General features: G+C 41.8%; 2 protein-coding genes across 2 annotated transcripts; one reads left to right on the top strand and one right to left on the bottom strand.

Annotated features, from left to right (window-relative positions):
- Positions 1–2,915: 2,915 nt before the first annotated feature.
- Positions 2,916–7,263, bottom strand: SEC61B (SEC61 translocon subunit beta). Its single transcript, XM_065751964.1, has 4 exons — positions 7,179–7,263; positions 6,957–7,054; positions 6,539–6,640; positions 2,916–3,242 (listed from the first exon to the last, which is right to left on the bottom strand). The coding sequence occupies exons 1-4, from the start codon at positions 7,179–7,181 to the stop codon at positions 3,155–3,157; spliced, it is 291 nt and encodes a 96-aa protein (XP_065608036.1). The 5' UTR covers positions 7,182–7,263; the 3' UTR covers positions 2,916–3,154.
- Positions 7,264–7,530: 267 nt separating this feature from the next.
- On the top strand, positions 7,531–9,278 carry ALG2 (ALG2 alpha-1,3/1,6-mannosyltransferase). The gene is made up of 2 exons (XM_065751963.1): positions 7,531–7,884; positions 8,360–9,278. Exons 1-2 carry the CDS (start codon positions 7,549–7,551, stop codon positions 9,260–9,262), a joined length of 1,239 nt encoding a protein of 412 aa, XP_065608035.1. The 5' UTR covers positions 7,531–7,548; the 3' UTR covers positions 9,263–9,278.
- The last annotated feature ends 3,259 nt before the right edge of the window (positions 9,279–12,537 follow it).

Genomic DNA, 12,537 nt, shown 5'->3' with positions numbered 1-12,537 from the left:
AGGTCAAAGAACAGGAGATATAGTGCTTCAAGTCCTCTGACTTCCTCTCCCTTCTCCCATAGAGAAGCTGGCACACTGACCCATGGCTGCAATGCCCATCATCTCCACACAGGGCCATCCCATCCCTAGTAAGTTGGGGATGATCACAGATTTAGAGCACTTACTGTAAGGGTTCATGGAATATCTAAAAAAGAATGACATTAAAAAGGCAATTTATTGGAAGAAGCATGTTGTTTTAATTTGACTTGAGCAAGACCATCAAGCATGATTTCATTTGGTTAACATTAAGACAAACAACTCAGTTGCTTAACTCAGTTTCATGAAAGTGTTATTTCAAATAATTCCACTTGTAGTTGGTCAATTACTTCAAAGGTGGATGCGTTAAAAATCCTTCAAAATATGAAGCATGAGCAATTTCTTGCAGCCTACAGGTCAATACAAAAATAAGGGTGTCAGATCTCTGGTGATCCACATTTGAACTTGTATTTTCTCACAAGGAGAATGAGTCTCTTCTGTTCACTACCTGCCATGCTCCTCCATCAGAGCATTATCCTACTGAATTGTGCTATGGAGTATAATTGGCAGCCTCCAGAGGATAAGAGACAACTAAAATACAGTACTAATAAGAGAAGGTCACAGACAAGTCAGGAGTTAAGCATATTCTGTTACTTCACATCTCCTCTTGCTTTGCCTGTCTTTCTTTTCAACAACTTCTAAAATCAAAAGCAGAAATCACAAATAAGGCACAACTTTCCCTCAATAAAAAAGGTAAAAGGCAGACAGCCCCTTCTGATAAGACAGACTCCAAACTAAAAATAATTAATGCTTTAATATTTTATTAACAATGCCAAGTCTGAAAAATATAGCCCTCTATAGTACACATTATAAACAGCTAATGTAAAGTTGTCAACGCAGCCTTGCTATCAGTGTTGCAAGTATAACAACTTCGTCTTTGAAGGAAAAAGCAGTACATATCTTTTCAAGAGGAAAAAAATAAATGATACAATTTTCTGCAAAACTCCTCCTGGAAGCCATTAATATATTTATAAAATCATTTAGCTCTCACCACGTGATCCCAATATAGCATCCACTCATCTCTAGCCAGCACAGCTGAGGAAAAGAACACAAGCTGTTCCATTTGCTTCTCACACTGCTGCCACAGTGCAGTCTAATAAGGATATGAAATGTTACATTTTCAAAGACTTGTTCTTCTGCATTTCTAAACAGAGAGAGCAACCATATCTGTAAAGAGGCATGCACGTATATGTATGTATGCATGCCTGTAGTAAAGGTATAACTTATAGCAAAACAGTACTGATTACAGCTTACAGTATATTATGATAGTCTCAGAGATCCTAAGAAACAGCTGGAGATAGATGAAACATTTAAAAGAGCTAACAATTTCTTCCTAGAGGTTAAATTCAGTCTGATGTGACAAAAAAAAAAAACCCAAACCTTTCTACTGCAAACAGCAGTATTGCAGGGGACAGCCTTTGCAAGATGTCACCTGTATTTAAAATCAGCCTTTCCCTTTGTTCCCTTCAAGAACCAGAAATGTTACAGTTGCCCATCAGAGATGCAGTATTTATCCCAACACAGTAGCAGAAGATAGGAGTTCACATGCTACGTGCACACCATAAGAAGGGCCAGCCTGTGTGTAACTGACTGGGTACCAGTATATGGTAGAACCTGAAGGAAAAAAGTTTGCTTTTGTGTAGCACAGCTGCAGAAATAAGAAGGTCGTTGTGCAACATCTGAACTAATGAAGCCCGTATTCCCACAGATCCACAACTAGCAGCATTGAACTTCAGTTGTGCAGGAAGGTGCCAGGGCAAGGATTAAAGCTTTTTCTAACATAAATGCATTTAAGAAGCCTAGCTCTTCTGCTCTTCATTACATAACAAACTCCAACAGTTTCCTTCCACTAGGGACATAGTTCACAGAACCCTCAAGAAGAGCAGTTTCAGCTTCTACTCATGTTAAATTTCACTGCAGTTGCCTCAAACTATTTCTTCTCTTTGGAATTAGTACTACTTTAAGAATTGCTGTATAGAACAGTGGGTAGGGGTAACAGAGGCTGATTCCACAGCTTGTCAGTTAACACTTATCAGGCAGCATAAGCAAGATTACTGCTTTTGTAGCATGAGCTGACTTTGAAAGAGAAATCATAACACGAATAGCAGGCTAAAAAAATTCCATCCAACTGTATGGAAAGGCCTGATTCAGTCATGTGAATCTCAAGACTATACCAGCAATGAGAAACAATGCACCAGTATGATCCTTACATCCAAAAAGAAAAGAAAGAGCTGTCTGATCATCCACAAGGAAAACTAAAAACAACATCCACAAGAAAAATACAGGGCATGAAAAGCCACCTAACTGTGTCTCAAGTCTGTTTCCATGTCCTATTATTTTAAAAGCAGTCACTGCTTTCTCAGTCCACCCATTCCATTCTGCAACTTAAGTCTCTTCAGCAGACCCTAAACCTACAGAAGAAACATGTCTTTGACATCCACACAATTACTCTTTCTAAATCAGAACACCTGTGTTTACGTCTGTCCTCAAGTGCAGTTTGAAAAACAAGCAAACCTTATACTTCTAGAATAATCAATTTTGAGTGGCTTAACTTACAATTAGGAAATAAATTCATCCATTTTCCTGCAGTTAATATAACACAAACAACAAAGTTTATGTATCTCAACTTTGTTTTAACAACACATTTGTAAACATGTAATGCTAATGCACCCTATTTTGCCTTCCTCATTCACTAAAGGATTTTTTGATATGAATGGCAATTTGCAGTATAAAAAACTAGTTTCAACGGTCAAATGGCATTTAATCAGAGATAGTGATATTCAGAAACCACAAGTACACTTTAGTTATTTGCTAGAATAAGAGGAAAAACATTACGACTATTTCAATTTCCATATACAAATTTTATTGCAGTAACTGTATTCTAAACATACAGATGCAGTGACCCATTACAGACTTTAAAACCTGCCCACATTGAAAACTGAGAAGCTCATTCTGTATTACAGCCAAAGTTGGTGGGACTTCAATAGGTGACAGGAGGCTTCCCCAGTCTCTTTCCAAGAACAACCAGGATCCACCATATTTTTGGTCCAAGATGTATGCTTTAAGTTGGCAGCTGAGTCTATGAACGAGTGTATTTACCCCAGATGTGCAGCATAAATACAGAAGCAATAAAAAGGAGACTCATGACCAAAACTGGAACAGGCCCACTAAAAATAAAGAAAAAAAATACATTAACACAAAGCCAAAAAAAAAAAAAACCTACTTTGTCCAAAAGCCAGTCACTACCAGCCCAGCAAACTCATTAGTTCATATGAAATTGTAAGAGAAAATTCTTTTTCTGTTCCCAAAGAAATTCCATTAAATACACAGAAATGAGGCAGTCACCTTTAATAATAAAAAAAGCGATGCTACCGCTCTGCTTTAAAGATAGTTACGTAACAGTTAGGATATGTAAAACTCTAAATCACATTAACAACTTCCACTTATTTAAGCAGTAATTCACGGTTCATTATTAGTCATCAGTGTGAAACCAATCTGCAGAAAATTATTATCTGTATTTACTACTAAGCAGCCCGAGCAGAGATGTGGTACAATACAAGAAACAACAGAGTCCTCTAGCGGCTACTCAAATTTTGGTATAAAATTCACACTAGTTGCTTTCTTTCCAGAGGTTTTGTTTCATTCAAAAACAACCACAGCAATGAGGGAGATTGAGACTGATGTTGTTTTTGTGTTGTTTCTTTTTTTAAAGATATACAGAATGTCAGAGTTAAGTCCATCATTAAATCATTACCCAAAGCATATAATTTAACAGATTTGTTAGATTTTTCCCCTTTTCACTCTATCTATTGTTAGATCAACACTGCTTTGCACCACTTCACTCAACTTCCTGTTGGATGAAAACATTATATTGGGAGAAACACTGACTTCTCTTAACCAGTCACACTTGACAAATTACCCTTGTGTTTACCACTTAGAAGCATGCGAATATTACTTGAATACCATGTAAAAAGAAACTCAGACTTGATTAAAATGAAGAAGTTTACTAACACATTTTTCTAACGGACTCAAATTGTCATCTACCATTGAATTCTAAATCTCAGTCATTATTGATCACGCTTAATGCTCTTGAGTATAAAGAATCCTGCACACAGATGTAAACCTCAATGGATAAAAACCACTTATACAACATGCAGAATAGACTGCACACACAGAAACTACATAATCAGCCCCTAAAAAGGGGAATCTTTCACCAGCAACAGAAATTACTTCCCAGTTTTATACATACTTGAAGTTGTGTCACTACATAATACAAACCATAGCAATATGAGATGCACAAAATCATTAACACTATGAATTACTGTGTAACTTGCTTGAGTCTTCAGTAATGTGTAAGCTACTCTTTACCTAAGGCACATAGAAATAGCAAAATCTGTTTGCTAAAAAGAAATACTACTAACAAGAACAGCCTAAATGAAAGTAAGTTGAGGAGAGGGTGGCATTGCTTGCCTATCTGGCTGTTTGTTTTCAAACATGTAGGTTATATCATGTACACTTAAATAATAAATCTGGCTTACACACCTCTAGAAATCTGGAGCTGTGCATTCTCAGATGCACCTTCCATGGGACTGCATGCCATACTTTTAAGTCCAATTTCATTTCGTCATGGTTCCACTGCAAACACTGCCTATAGCTCTTCAAGTAATCAAGTCTGATACAAGAGAGAGGAACCAAGGGTACCAGGTGCCACAGCAAGTAAAGCAAGTTTGGCTTTACTCTTCCTTTCAAAGCATAATATGCTAATTCAAGCATAATCCTATCTCATTCTCAAGATTTCCCACAGCTCCTTTTGTAAGCATTGCTTTTAATGATATTTTATAACATCTTTTGCTACAGGAAAAAAAAAAAAAGTACCTTCCTGAGACAAAACAAACTGGCTTATTATTTCTGATGCTGAGAACAGATGCTAAAACCCTGAAGTATCAGAGGTATCATTACACACAATACAACACATTTTATCTAAGTGCAGTTATTCTGATCATGGAAAACCGGAAATAATCTTCCCAAAAATAAAGAGTCCTTATTTAAAAATAAATGAAAAAGAGTACTCTTCTAACCCTACCCCCCAGAAGACATCGCAGGCTGATTTACACTAGTTTACACAACAGCAACCACAAATTCTGCTGAAGCATTTAACTGAGGCAACTGCAACCCATCTATAACCTACTTTCATTTTTGAGCCTACTGAATAGGACAGAATATAGCAATGGGAAATCAGTACAGAAAGCAAAAAGCTTGGAAGGAAGGAAAATGCTCCCAAGCCACAGTTTAGAAAATCTTACAGCTCATTTGCAAGCTCTCTAAAATCAACTCACAGATGTTTCATCCATTAAAAGCCATACAGCTACCCGTGGTAGCTTGCAAAAGATACTTCCGTTGTTCCAAAATCTTAAAACCCAGAGACACTGGTTTCCAGTACAAGTAAATGGGAAAATCTGCCTACAGACTTGCTTGCATTGAAGATTAGATCACAAGGTAACTTAAAGGAATGCTTGGTCTCGGAATAATAGCCACTCAGAGTATCATGAGCCCTTCTTCAATGTTGTTTGTAAAGACAGTGGCAGACTTACGGAAACCCAAAATAAAATATTTACTGATTCTAAAAATAAACAAGCAATAAGCATAACTCAAGGTATCCTTGAGTACACTGGCCCTCTTCAGCCCGGTAACAAAACACTAGAGGCTGTGAACTCTACAAAAAGCATTAGCTCACACTTGAGGGTATGACTTTGCATGTGCACCTGTTAGCTGAAACACTCCTTCCACCTTAGCTAGTTGCTTATTAGGTTGCTAGGCAAGTTTGGGAAAATGATCTGACTTAGACTGGCCCACAACTAAAAGCAGTGTCCCTTATGCTGTGAAGGGAAGCTACCATCAGATGTCTGACCGTAACCTGGAAATGTAACAGTGATAAATAAGGTACTAGAAAATTAGTCAGAAAGCTCTGCTAAAACAAGCTTTGGTTTTGTTTTCTTAAACGAGAACACCTGAGACTGCATAAACACACAAGAAATCTGTTGCATTATGTTTTCAAGAAAGTGCAAAGAGTCACAATGTACCTATCAGTAGGGAACAACAGAAGTTCAAGAGAAAAATCTTACATCAGAATTATACAACCATTTACAACACCTCAGTTCATCGTGACAACTAACCTTCCCCAATTTCACAGCTGTGAAAGACTACTTAACCCTGAGCAATAACAAAATAATAATAATTCTTCAAAGGAAAATCTTAATTGTTTTTAAAAAGTAGGTCTAGACTCTTAAACACTCCAGGTCTAAAGATTAAGCATCAGATTTCCTGCTGAACACGCCTAACCAAGTCATCAACTCACCATACTTTCTTGTGCAGACCACAGCACTGATCTTTCAAGTCAAAGAGAAAAATTAAACAGCTGAAATCCATCACTCCATGCCTACAATTGTCTCTGTACCCAACTTACACTTTGAGCCCTGGGGAATCCTCAGTGTAGAACCGCCACATCCCACCAGTGCCTGTGGACGTGGCACGGCCTGCACTCCTCGTCCCACAGCTGGCGTTCTTCCTTTAGAGGGTAACAGAACAAAGCAAAGCCCACAGCCTGTTAGCTCTCAGTCAACTTCCAGCACCGAGCGCCCAACAAACCCAAGAAACGAGACAAGCGAATCAGCCCAAGCAGCCCAACATGCTACAAGCACCGTGTCCACGTAAGACACGGCCTGAGCAGCCGGACCGACGGCAACCCCCCCACACACACACACCGCACACCCCACGGACACGTCCGCAGTGGGGCATGGCCCAGCACTCGTACAGCATCGATCCGGCAGTCGCTCAGGACGCCGTGAAGGACAACGCAGAGCCGAAGCCCGCGAAGCACCTACCTCTGCCGGACGGTGGAGCCGGCGGCGCGGGGAGCCACGGCCTTGCTGGGGGAGCGGCCGGACGTGCCGACGTTAGTAGCGCTGGGGCTCGGCCCGGGCTGCGGGGACAGGAGAGAAGCGGGATTAGAGAAAAACGGGAGTCAAAAGATGAGAAGCGGGGAAAAGAGCCACGGGGCGGAGCTCCCCGAGCCGGAGTGGCAACACAGCGACGCAGAACCTCACCATGGCGGCGGCGCTGGCTGCAGCCGATCAGTGAAGCGGCGGACACGGCTCCCTGCCCACAGCCACGTCCCTGCCGGCGGCGGCGCCCCGCAGGTCCCCGGGGCTGCCCTCGGCGATGCCTGACGCTGCGCTTATCTCCTTCCCCTCCTCTCCGCCCGCTGCCGGGTTTCTTTCCTAGCGAGACGCCTTCACGCCGCTTCTTCGTCCCCGAAGACGGATAGGCTGAGGCGTCGGCGCCCAGAAGACGTGGGACGAGCCGCCCGGCAGCATGCGGGCAGCCCGGCTGGCGAGGCGGAGGGATGGCCCGGCGGGGCAGGCTGACGTGGCCCTAGAACACATTGGCGGCGCATGCGTGTTGCCGTTTGGTGCCATGGCGGAGCGGGAGGAGGAGGAGGAGGCGACGGGGCCTTCCGTACTGTTCCTACACCCGGACCTGGGGCTGGGCGGCGCGGAGCGGCTGGTGGTGGACGCGGCGCTGGCGCTGCAGGCCCGGGGCTGCCGGGTGCAGGTGTGGACGGCGCACTACGACCCCGAGCGCTGCTTCGCCGAGACGCGGCGGCTGGCGGTACGCTGCGCCGGGGCATGGCTGCCGCGCAGCCTGTGGGGCCGCGGGCACGCGGTGTGCGCCGCGCTGCGCATGGCCTTCGTGGCCCTCTACGTCCTCCTGTTCAGTGGGCAGCGCGTTGACACCTTCGTGTGCGACCAGGTGCGGGCGGCCGCCATCTTTGGGGCGGGACTGTACCGGGGGGGAACGCCGCAGGGGTGACCGGTGGGAACGGGGTGAGCCGTCGCCTTTAAGCTGTCTCTTGGTGGGGGGTGCTGCCCGAAGGGGGAGGAACGCAGGCTGGGGGTCTTACGGGACGGAAGGAGTGGGTGTTCGGCTTGGGAAGGGAGCTCCGAGGGATTGGATATTAGGAAAAAATTCCTTCTCTGAAAGAGCAGTGAGGCGGTGGCACAGGCTGCACAGGGAAGGGGTGGGGTCACCGTCCCTGATGGTGTTGCAGAACCATAAGGACGTGGCACTTAGGGACGTGATAGTGGTATGGTGGGGGTGGGCTGATGGTTTGCCTAGAAGATCTTAGAGGTCTTTTCCAGTCTTGATGATTCTCTGACAGCCTTGGCACTAGTAGTGCTGATGTGAATGGTAAATGTCTTGTCCTTTCTCTCCTATTTTGTACTAGGTGTCTGCTTGCATTCCAATACTCAGGCTGGCCAGAACACGGAAGAAGGTTTTGTTTTACTGTCACTTTCCTGATCAGCTCCTGACTAAGAGAGAATCTTTCCTGAAGCGCCTCTACAGAATGCCTCTGGACTGGCTGGAAGAGTACACCACCGGCATGGCAGACTGTATCGTTGTGAACAGCAAATTCACTGCCAGTGTGTTCAAGGAGACGTTTAAATCCTTGTCTCACATAAGCCCAGATGTCCTCTATCCGTCACTCAACACCAGTAGCTTCGAAACAGCTGTTCCTGTGGACATAGCTGACTTGATTCCCAAAAAGACCAAGTTCTTGTTTCTATCTATTAATAGGTATGAGAGAAAAAAGAACCTTGCATTGGCTCTTGAAGCTTTGCACGAGCTTCAAGGAAGACTTGATTCTCATCAGTGGAATGAAGTTCACTTGGTTATGGCAGGTGGCTATGATAAACGAGTTCTGGAAAACGTGGAGCATTATGAGGAACTAAGGAGTATTGCAACTAAGCTTAATGTTAGTGACCATGTCACTTTCCTGAGATCGTTTACAGATGAGCAGAAAATCTCTCTTCTTAGTAACTGTGTGTGTGTGCTTTACACACCAAGTAATGAACACTTTGGCATTGTTCCTCTGGAGGCAATGTATATGAGATGTCCAGTTATAGCAGTTAATTCAGGTGGTCCCTTAGAATCAATCTTGAATAACGTTACAGGATTTTTGTGTGATCCTCTGCCAACGCAATTCTCTGAGGCCATGGAAAAAATTGTGAGAGATCCTCTCTTGAAGGACACGATGGGAGCAGCTGGGAGAGTCAGATTTATGGAAAAATTTTCCTCAGAAGCATTCTCAGAACAACTGTATCAATACATATGCAGGCTAACACAATAAAATTGTATTTTCTCATTACATTTTACAGCTTTGTATCTGTGACTTAAAAAAGGGGCCAGTGTTCAGTGTGACTGTGATGAGGAACCCAGGACTTGTTAACTTCCTTGTTATACTTCATATGCTGCCTTTGGTCCCTTAGTACAAAAAAAGAAGAAAATGTCAGTCTTGTTAGAAGGTTCAGATTTTCATGCATTAGACTGATTGTTTTTTATGCAGTGCCTTGGATAAGTGTATGGTTCAAGTGGTAGTGACTTACTGGACTTTATTGCATATTTAGCTGGAAGTATAGTTCCCACACAGTTTTCTCTCAAGGCAGTGCTATCATATGACAGTAATTTTACCGTTTGGTTTTGCTTTTTAAAGTGCAGTACTGGATTTTAGGCAAGGAATACCTTTATCTACCTCATTTCAAGCACATCTTTATTGCTTGGTCGTTAGATTCACAATTCACACTTCTACATAATCCATAGAGTTGATTGTTGAATTTAAAAATAGACTGAGTGAGCATAATTCCCTCAGTTTTTGAAGTCTAGTTTTATCTGTGAAGTATCATTTTTGTAGTCTGTATTCTGTGCTTTTCGTAAGACACAAATTCAGGAACTTCCACATTTAGTGAAAATCTCTCTACCCTGAAGAGCCTGCACCTTCTGTTGCTTATGGCTGCAACCAAGGTCTCAGTATAATGTTTTTATTTACATTAAAATAAAACAGAATCAATGAAGTTCTTTCCTTGTCTGTAATATGAAACTTGAATTGCTGTAATGTTATACACCATGGCTTGTGAGTAGGTGGCACAGCAGGTCTCAGTCCAAACATTTCTGAATGTTACTTTGCTGCTTGTTCCTGTACTTGTGCTCCTCCCCCATTAATCCTCTTGAAACATATATTTGTGTAATTAATTAGGATGAATACTGTGAGCAGAATCTGACCGTTAAGGCTCCCTCTTAGCTGCATGTTGCCCTCAAAATCCTGCAGGTCATTTTGTGGAGATGTGGAACAGCCCTTTTAAGAGTCTTGTAAAATCTTTTGTTCCCCAACTTCCAGAATCATTCACAAGTGCAAGTGCTCAGCCAGCTCTTTGTTTTATAATTTCCATCTTTTTAGAAATGCTACAATAATCCTGATGGTGCAAGCAGAATGCACAATGCTGTTAGCATTGATGAGCCATCTGTCAACAGAAGCACCTACATCAAATAATTTAGTTTGGAAAATATGATGTTTAAAGTTACCAAGTCCAACCATCAACTAATACTACTCTCTGAGTAGTCTGTGAGTGCTTGCATCCACAGCTCTTGAATACTACCAGGGATGGGGACTGTACCACTACCCCAATTCCCCAGCCAGCCCGTTCCAATGCATGGCCACAGAATCCATGAGGAAATTCTTCCTAACATCAAATCTAACCCAAGGCACAACTTCAGGCTGTTCCTTTGCATTTCATCACTTGCCACCTGAGAAGAGAAAGTGACACCCACCTCACTACAGCCTTCTTTCATACAACCACAGAAAGGTTTGAGTTGGAAGGAACCCTTTAAGGTCACCTGCTCCAACTCCTCTGCAACAAATGGGTACACCTACAGTGACGTTGGGTTGCCAACCTCCTGTCCACCCAACCTCAAATGCCTCCAGGGGCAGAGCATCTCCTTTTTTCAAAAAGGAATATATATACACGTTTACATTGGTTTTAAAAAGTCTTATTTAAATAGGAAATGCCTAACCTGATGTAGTACCAGAAGAAGTATTGGATGAGTACAATGAAATAATCATTAGACTACTAGAAAATTGAGATTTTTAGATTCAAATCCCACAAGTTGCAGAATGGATGACATAACATGGAGAAAATGGTTGTAAGGAGGAAGTGATCTGTCCACTTTTCCATATTTGTACATCCTTTCACCTTCAGCAGGAAACAAACTAGACAAAATAGACACACGAGAACGAGTATGGTCAGAGAAATATGAAGTGCATTCACAGATACTAAGTGCAAACAAAGGGAGGCAAGAAGAGAGATGATTAAAGTTTCTTAATTTACAAGTACTCTGGGCTTTCAAGTAGCAGCTTGCAGTTTTCCTTACTCAGTTTACTTGTAATACCTACAATAATTAAAATAAGCCACAAGCAAATTATTTTATTTTTATAATTATTTTTCCCCATATTCTAGACTATAAAAAGAAATCTAGATTTCATCAGTAAACTAGCCTGCTGACATTCAATGTTGCCTTTCTCCCCCACCCTCCATCCTCTTTAACCCCCCCTTTTTTTTTTTACTGTTTTACACAATATAAAAATTTATAGATTTTAACATTTACATGGAGTCCATAAAAACTTCATGCTACATTATGATATTGTTAAACTTTATTCCTTTTTATTATAGCTTTATTATTCTCTCTCATGGATGAAATGACTGATATTTTATTCTGAATTATAGTTTACTATACAGTTGATATCACAGGAGTATTTTTAAGGAAATAATAACTGTAGAATACTGACAAAATATACTATTATGAAAGGAGTATATTCAACAGCATGAATGCCAACACAAAGAGTAGAGAAGGAAATAGACATTTTAATTATAGTTGCCTTTATTTGCATTTATGGTGAATGTAGAACATGTGACCCAATAAATGAATAAATCAGAGGTGAGTCTCTATAGATTCATGGATGCGCATTTCTTCATTGCCAGTCACTTTAAGCACAATATTAATGGATTTAATTCCAGATTTTTTGCAATGTTCATCATATGATAAGACCAACAATTTCACCTTATGAACGCTGAGACAAATCTGCTAATATCTTTATTACTCTAATTTCTGTGCACTCAAAGACAAGAAAGGTATAATGTATAATGACTAAGAAAATTGAAGTAGAAATCATCTGAAGTTGTTTTACGTGGAGAAAGGAAACATGAGTCAATGCATTCTGATATCCTTACATAAGATAATCGTAGAATCACAGAATGGCATGGGTTGGAAGGGACCTCAAAGCTTACCCAGCCCCACCCCGTGCCATGGGCAGGGCTGCCCCCAGCAGCTCAGCTGCCCAGGGCCCCATCCAACCTGGCCTTGAGCACCTGCAGGGATGGGGCACCACAGCTTCTCTGGGCAGCTGTGCCAGTGCCTCACCACCCTCTCAGTAAAGAATTTCCTCCTAATATCTCATCTAAATCTCCTCTTTTATTTTTAAACCATTCCCTCTTATCCCATCACTATCTGTCCATGCCAAAAGTCATTTTCCCTCCTATTTATAAGCTTCCATTAATTACTGGAAGGCCACAA

This window comes from Cyrtonyx montezumae, unplaced genomic scaffold, assembly GCF_038088225.1.
Source record: "Cyrtonyx montezumae isolate F1298 unplaced genomic scaffold, pur_monq_1.0 scaffold_8, whole genome shotgun sequence".
Taxonomy (NCBI): Eukaryota; Metazoa; Chordata; class Aves; order Galliformes; family Odontophoridae; genus Cyrtonyx; species Cyrtonyx montezumae.
The sequence above is the reverse complement of the archived record's forward strand: the minus strand, read 5'-3'. Positions and strand labels throughout refer to the sequence as shown.